The 7,815-nt window shown below is 41.3% G+C and overlaps 2 protein-coding genes across 2 annotated transcripts in view; one reads left to right on the top strand and one right to left on the bottom strand.

Annotated features, from left to right (window-relative positions):
- Positions 1–287: 287 nt before the first annotated feature.
- On the bottom strand, positions 288–4,614 carry LOC103598927 (ribosome maturation protein SBDS-like). Its single transcript, XM_008582991.1, has 4 exons — positions 4,342–4,614; positions 3,539–3,668; positions 2,742–2,942; positions 288–512 (listed from the first exon to the last, which is right to left on the bottom strand). Exons 1-4 carry the CDS (start codon positions 4,467–4,469, stop codon positions 288–290), a joined length of 684 nt encoding a protein of 227 aa, XP_008581213.1. The 5' UTR covers positions 4,470–4,614.
- Positions 4,615–6,200: 1,586 nt separating this feature from the next.
- TYW1 (tRNA-yW synthesizing protein 1 homolog (S. cerevisiae)) overlaps positions 6,201–7,815 on the top strand; it is a 232,527-nt gene continuing 230,912 nt past the window's right edge. The window contains exons 1-2 of the mRNA XM_008582989.1: positions 6,201–6,253; positions 7,444–7,571. Of these exons, the coding sequence (XP_008581211.1) occupies positions 6,250–6,253; positions 7,444–7,571 (132 nt within the window). The 5' untranslated portion in view covers positions 6,201–6,249. The remainder of the gene's footprint in view (positions 6,254–7,443; positions 7,572–7,815) is intronic.

Here is a 7,815-nt window from a genome sequence, read left to right as displayed (position 1 = left end):
TGCTGCTGCTTTAAAATGTCTATGGTAAATGAGGCCGACCAACTTTTAGTCTTATTTCTGTTTGCCCCATAATAGACTCATGGTAAAATACAGTCTCTCATCTAAAATGAACATGACCAACATCATTTTTATGATGAATAATTTAACTAAAAAACAAAAAATCACAAGTGTGCTTAACTACAACTTAGTTCTACTTAGACCATGACATGTTAACCTAATCCTAGGTAAAATATTTCTGGAAATATCTTACTGATCACAGCTTCTAAATGTTTCCTACACATTTATGACTAGAGAATAAACTGTTTTGGCAACACAGATGCAAAGAAAAAAGAACATTTTAATCTTACAATTTCTAACTGTTGACTGTAGTCTTCACTTTCTATAACCTTGATCAGCGGCTTGAGCTTCTCCTTCAGCTTCTTCCCCTCATTCACTGGAAGAATGAACCTAAGCCTCATGTGAGCACGCTCTATCTGCATTTTCTCCTTTAACTGTTTTATCACTTCCAAAGCCTATCAAGATAAAATTGAGAACATCTGTAACTTCTTTACTTCTACTGCATTATTTCATAAGATACTCAAAAACAGATTCCATCCAGTTGGATAGGTAATGGTTTCCTAGGTATGACACCAAGAACATAAGCAACTAGAGAAAAAATGGAAAAACCAAACCTTATTAAGATTAAAAACTTTTGTGCTTCAAACTTCTGTGAAAAGGAAGTGAAAAGACAACAGTATAGGAGAAAATATTTGCAAAGCATATATTTGATAAGGAACTAGTATCCAGAACATATAATGAACTCTTACATCTCAACAATGAAAAGACAAAAACAGGCAATTAAAAAATGGGCAAGAATCTGAACAGAGATTTCTTCAAAGAATACAAAGCATCATTAAGCATGAAAATATGCTCAAATCATGTTATTGAGGAAATGCGAGTCAAAACCACAGGATACCACAAAAAGGCAGACAACAAGTGTTGTTGACAATGTAGAGAAACTGGAAGCCTCATACACTGATGGTGGGAATGTAAAACGGTGCAGCTGTTTGGAAAACGTTTTGGCAGTCCCTCAAAAAGTTAAATATAGAGTTATCACACGACCTAGCAATTCTACTCCCAGATACAAAGAAATGGAAACATATGTCCACACAAAAACTTGTAATGAATTTCATAGCAGCATTATTCATAATAGTTAAAAAGTGAAAACAACCCAATGTCCATCAACTGATAAATGAATAAACAAAATGGTATTTCCATCCAATGGGATATTACTCAGCCTTAAAAAAAAATGAAACACTAACCCGTGCTACATGGATGAACCTTGAAAAGGGCACATATTTTATGATTCCATTTATATGAAATGTTTAGAACAGATAAGTTCATAGAGACAGAAAGTAAAGTAGTGGTTGCCAGGGCTTGTCAATGAGGACTGCTAATAGGCACAGGATTTCTTTTCGGGGTGATGAAAGTCTTCTTAATTAGGTAGTAGGGAAAGTTTCATAATTTTGTGAATATACCACTGAATTGTACACTTTAAAAGAGTGACTTTGGGCCGGCCCAGTGGCGCACTGGATAGTGCGCCGCTTGGGAAGCGCGGCGGCGCTCCCGCCCGAGGGTTCGGATCCCATATGCAGACCGGTTCCCGCTCACTGGCTGAGCGAGGCGCGGGAGCAACGCCGAGGCTTGCGATCCCGTTGCCGGTCCCCGGTCCGGTACGGGGGCAACACTGAGGGTTGCGATCCGTTGCCGGACACGGAAAAAAACAAAAAAAAAAAAAAAAAAAAAAAAAAAAGAAAAGAAAAGCAAAAATAAATAAAAATAAAAAGCATCTCACCATGAATTACTGCCGCCACACCACCAAAATAATAACAGTGAGGAAAGTAGAAGGAGGGGAAAGGAAAGGGCAGAGAAAGAGAAGACATGTTACTCTGTCAATCAGTTACATTGGAATACGATCTCCCTAGTCATCACTAACAGTTTATATACCATTGGTATAAACAGACAAACCTCAATTTTTTTTTAATTCCAAAGAAAAAAAATAAAGATAGAAAAAAATGAAAACACATTGTGATAGGGTGGAATTCGAGGCTCCAAATTAGCAAACAGAATGGTCATTTTAGCTCTCAGTTTAAGTCACTTTTTCTCTTTCACATGGAGATTAGGTTTTTTTAGGTTACTCCTCTAAAAGCTGGAAGACTTAATTATAGGAATTTCTCTATTACTAACTCTCACCTCTAAATGTTCAGTTTTTGAAACCCTATGTTCTCCATACTTGCATTCAATATAACATGCTATTTTGTTTAGCACAGATATGTTTTGTTAGATTTATTATCAGACAGCCAAAAATATCAGACTGATTTTGACAACTCTTGGGTTTTCAAGTGAGACTTTGAAATTCGTAAAGAAAAAGAACTTCTAATTTTCTGTTGTGTTTATATAACTTTTCATGGTATGTGAATTATGTATAAATAAAAAAAATCTAAAGAGTTAAGATGACTCTTTAAAAATTCAAGTTTTGTCTTTAAAGGTTTGATTGGATAGGAAGGTTAGAGTCCGACGTTTATTTGTGTTTAGTTAAATAAAATTTCATTACCTCTCCTTACAACTGCCATCCTTTCCCCCCAACTCTTCCCCTAAACCTCCTACCCACTTGCTTTTCATGCACACCCATTATTTTAATGATTTGTTCAAGGAAAACAGACTTTCATGGATAAGCTTTGATGACATTAAAAACCACTCACCTGCTGTTTTGTACTCTTGTTGGGTTTGACTGAATAGTGGATGTCCTTCATGGCTCTCTCGATAAGGATAACAGTGTATGGTCTCTTTGTTTCAGGGTTCACACATTTGTCTGCTACAATAGTTGCAATGTCCCTAAACATCTGCTCCAGCTGTGTGTGCCTTTCTTTATCTGATACTTGAACTTCTCCTTTAGTTAGAATCTAAAAGAACCCAACAAATTTAAGAAAGCAGTATCTTTCTCTAATATACATAATTTGTTAACTAACCATAAGATTGAATAACGGGGGAGAAAATTAAATTTCATCCTCTTCAGTTACTGATATGTAGGCAATAATTTGAGCTTTGCCTAAAGGATGCACTGGATTATGCTGTGCTCCAAAATTTCACTTGAGGATCTGGTGGGTGAAGAGGAAAACGCAATCTCGGCAAAAGGTCTAAAAAGACGAAATACTTGAAATTTAATTTTCAGGAATATCACATTAAAAAATAGATAACTGGATAAAATGAGGTAATTCAGTAGGAAATTTAATTTCTGGAGGTTCTGGCAGAAAACATCCATATTTTTTTTGGGGGGGGGGAGGCGGGGCGGTTGGCCAGGAAAGGCCACGCTCTAACCAACTGAGCTAACCAGTCAGCTCCCCGTAGTCTGTATTATTAAAAGTTATGTTCTGAAGCTCACGTTATTGCATGGTAACTGTTCTCTACAAAAAAGATACTCTACAGTTTAACATACTACAAGTACTTAACACTACAGATGGATATTAGGGTCAGTTATGCTGCTGCTGGAAGAACCCACCTGCTTACAGATTTCAGTTTGGTCATCTGTTCCAAATGCACTGAGGAGATCTTCCTTCTTTGCAACCTGGCCTTTAGAAACATTTACAAACACTGAGTGGGTCTGTAGAACTTCATCAAGGTCTTTTTCCCTTGTAAGGGCAGGAGAGAAAGTCCTATGTGAATACACTTGAAACTTGGAAATGCATTCACATTTGAATACAAGATGACAACGACATAAATAGTAAGACACAACAAATACTCCTAAGATGACGCCTAGTGTGGAGGGATCATTCTCAAAACTCAGAACGGCATCTGTATTCCCATCTACTCACTGGAGAAAAACGTCACAGAGTATTTATGAAACACGGGGGTGGGGTGAGACGGGGTGGGAAAGGCTGCTGTCACGGAATGCCGGTCCCTAGATGGCAGTAGTGAGGACACTACGCACTTCGGGCAAACTATTGGGTAACTGAGGCCCGTGACATCAGACGTTCTTACTATACCTCCATGGTATATGGAAGACTAGGCTCCTAGCCTTCATCATTACTCTAGGAAAAGGACCATAATTACGGGGATTCTTGGCTGTAGCTTTTATGATACCAATCAACCAACCCCCCAAACCAACAACCCAATCTGAACCAACCCAACAAAAAAGGAACCCTGGGTTTAAGCGTCAAGCTCGGGAAGGACAGCAACGTCTCAGCTCACACCCGGAGTAAGTTTTCCAATTCCTTCCCCGACAAGACCCCGCTTGGCCCATCCACTCGACCTGACTGGAGGAAGACCGCCCGGAGGCTACCGGCCCCGGCCAGGGTCACTCACACGCCACTCCGCCAGCCGACGACCTTGTTTTTGTAGCAGGCGATTTCGAAGCGCTTCCCGGCGCGCTTCATGCGTACCACCGCCACATTGGTGAGACGGATCTGGTTCGTGGGGGTGAAGATCGACATGGTGGCTGCTCACCAACCCCGGGTGCAGCCTGAGCGCCACCAGCTCCTCGCTGTAACGACCAGCGGCGAGCGGCACCCTAACAACCGCCGAGTGCGGGGCGCCGCGACCACCTCCCCCCGGGCAACGGCCACAATGCACCCGGCTGACGTAATAATAGTAGACTTTTAACATCCCACTTTCAACAATGGACAGATCATCAAGAAAGAAAATAAAGAAACATCTGACTTAAACTGCACCATAGCCCAAATGGACCTTAACAGAACATTCCATCAAACAGCTGCAGAATACACATTCTTCTCAACTGTACATGGAACATTCTCCAGGATAAATCATATGTTAGGTCACAAAACACGTCAACACAAATTTAATATGATGGAGATCATATCAAGTATCTTTTCTGACCACAATGGTATAAAAACAGAAATCAACAACAAGAAAAACTTTGGAAACTTTACAAATACATGGAAATTAAACAGCCAATGAATTAATAAATAAATTAAAAGGGAAATTTAAAAATTCCTTGAGACATTCAAGAATAGAAACAACATATCATCAAAATCTATGGGATACAGCAAAATAAGTTCTAAGAGGAAAGTCTATAGCAATAAATGCCTATGTCAAAAAAGAAAATAGACTTTTAATAAATAAACAACCTAATAAGGCGACGGTGCGGACCGTGGGCAAGGAAGAGAGCTCAATGACGCCTGCGCACTGTGGCTTTTTACGACATCTCTCCGCGCCCGAAAAGGGAGGCACTCTCCCTTGACTATTTTACTTTAACCAATGAGCTAAAGATAGATTGGTGGCTGATGTTTACTGACCGGGTGGAAACACAGCCTGGCTCCACATAGTTCTGCGGAATTCAGGGGCCACACCCACTTTAATCTTTTATTATGGAAAATCTTAACATAGAAAAGTGGAGAGACTAACAAAAAACGGAAAAAAAAAAGTAGAAAAGTGTAATGAACCCCCATGCACCCACCACCCTGCTTCAACAATTATCAACATTTTGCCATTCTTGCTTTATTCCCCCTTCCTCATTTTTGCTGGCGTTTTTTAAACTGTATCACGGGCTGAAGCCGTAAGTACTTTTTTCAGTCTTCACCCCTAACAGACACATCCAACGAGATTAACCATCATCTAATAGCCAGTCCATACTCCAATTTCCCTTAAATAATGCCTTTTTACTGTCTGTCTGTTACAATTGAGAATCAAACGGAAGCACAGATTGCATTTGGTTGATGTCACCTAGTCTTTTTTAGCACCCCCTCCCCCTTCCCCTTACAATTGAGAATCAAACGGGAGCACAGATTGCATTTGGTTGATGTCACCTAGTCTTTTTTAGCACCCCCTCCCCCTTCCCCTTTTTCTTACATGTCACTCATTTTTTGACTGTGCTTCTCTCCGGATCCGCCCCTTCCCACTATGAATCAATCCGAGCAGAGCCGGAAGCGCTCGGGCTTCGGCGCGGGGAGCTCTGGGCGGTGCTTCCCCCTGGCCCCGCCTCTTTCCCTCTGAGCCAATCAGAGCAGGGCTTGGGGCATTCCGGCCTCCTCTCCCGGGCTTCTCCCTGGGCCCACCCCTTTTCCCTCCGAGCCAATCCGGACGGGCCCGTGAGTGGCATGGCTGCCCCCTGCTCCGCGGCTCTGGACTGACTGTTAACGCGGCCAGGAAGCTCGGGCTGTCGCCGAGCGACACGGGGCCCGCGCCGGCCACCACGCTCTCCAGGTCCGAGGCCCTAATCTCCTGTCGGTCCACAAGGCTCGGGCTCTGAGGAAAATGGGTAAGGGCCCCCGGCAGACAGGATCGTGGGGCCGGAGGGGAGGAACGCGGTTTTCTGAGATCCTCTCCCGGCGGAGCGGCGCCCTGAGCGCTTTCCTCCAGAATTCGTTGCACTAGTCAGTAGCCGCTGGGAGCAAGGGGGCACTGACCCCTACTGTTGACCAGGCTTTTGCCTTTTGAGGCGAAAGGGTGAGTTTAGAAGGAAACTACGCTTCTAACCCCAAAGGCAGAGAAAACTGACTCCCCTACCTTACCCACGTGTATTGGGACTTTTGGTCCTTTTTAGGGTTGGAGCACCCCTGAATATCCTAAACTTCAAGTTTCGCCTTTCAAAATTGCTCCCAGGTTCAACATTTGAGGCCAAATGCATGCATATCTCCCTTCAAAAAGTGGAGCGTGAGGTCAGTTACTGTATTTGAGAGTCCTTTCCAAAGTCTCCTTTAAAAATACAGCTATAAAAAAGGTACTACTGGGCCGGCCTGTGGCTCACTCGGTAGAGTGCGGTGCTGATAACACCAAGGCCACGGGTTCGGATCCCATATAGGGATGGCCGGTTCGCTCACTGGGTGAGCGTGGTGCTGACAACACCAAGTCGAGGGTTAAGATCCCCTTACCGGTCATCTTTTAAAAAAAAAAAAAGGTACTACTTTCACTGCTGTTTTTTTTATGGAGCGAGCATAACACAGCAAAATTCTTTTCCACATGGAGCTGTTGTCACTTTATGTTCCCTTTTCTTTCGTACTACTTTCACTGCTGTTTTTTTTATGGAGCGAACATAACACAGCAAAATTCTTTTCCACATGGAGCTGTTGTCACTTTATGTTCCCTTTTCTTTCAAATGCTTATGTCCAAGTGAAGGTAAAATTTTACATTGTTTTTTTGAGTTAGCGTCATCATTCTGATAATTTTATTATCTTACTACGTAGCGTATTATTTTTATTAGATTTGACTTAAAAATTTTATTTTGTATTCTTTTGGCGGCCGGTGGGTAGGGGGATCCGAACCTTTGAACACCACACTCTAACCAGCTGAGCTAACTGGCCAGCTCTAGAGTTGATTTCTTATAGTAGATTTCTTAGCTGGGTTGTTGAACATGAAGGTTGGTTTTGGTTTTTATTCTTTAATCAGGGATGGACATCTTTGCGTATGCAAATTTAAATAAAATGCATGTATGTGTCTTTTTAAATTTAGATCTTTCTTTGGATATGTGGGACTTCTCACCTTTAGTATCATTATGGATAAACAGGTTTTACATTTATTTGGGCTTTGCCTTTGGCATTAGCCTTTGGATTTGTGTGCAGATTGTCATCAAGAAGCAGGTAAGTGGAGCTTTTTTTTTTTTTAATGAGTATTATTTAGGCGTCAGATTTTATAGAAAATTTAGAGTGCAGATTTTCTTAGCCTTTCAGAAAAATATAGAAAAGTTAAAATGAACTTTAAATCACTTTTATGTTTGGTCTCGACATGTTTTTATTATTTTTTTTTTTAATATTTTTTTTTTAATTTTTTTTTATTTTTATTTTGTCAATATACAATGTATATGATTATTATGGCCCTTCACCG

Source organism: Galeopterus variegatus, unplaced genomic scaffold (genome assembly GCF_000696425.1).
Source record: "Galeopterus variegatus unplaced genomic scaffold, G_variegatus-3.0.2 Scaffold2788, whole genome shotgun sequence".
Classification (NCBI taxonomy): domain Eukaryota; kingdom Metazoa; phylum Chordata; class Mammalia; order Dermoptera; family Cynocephalidae; genus Galeopterus; species Galeopterus variegatus.
The sequence above is the reverse complement of the archived record's forward strand: the minus strand, read 5'-3'. Positions and strand labels throughout refer to the sequence as shown.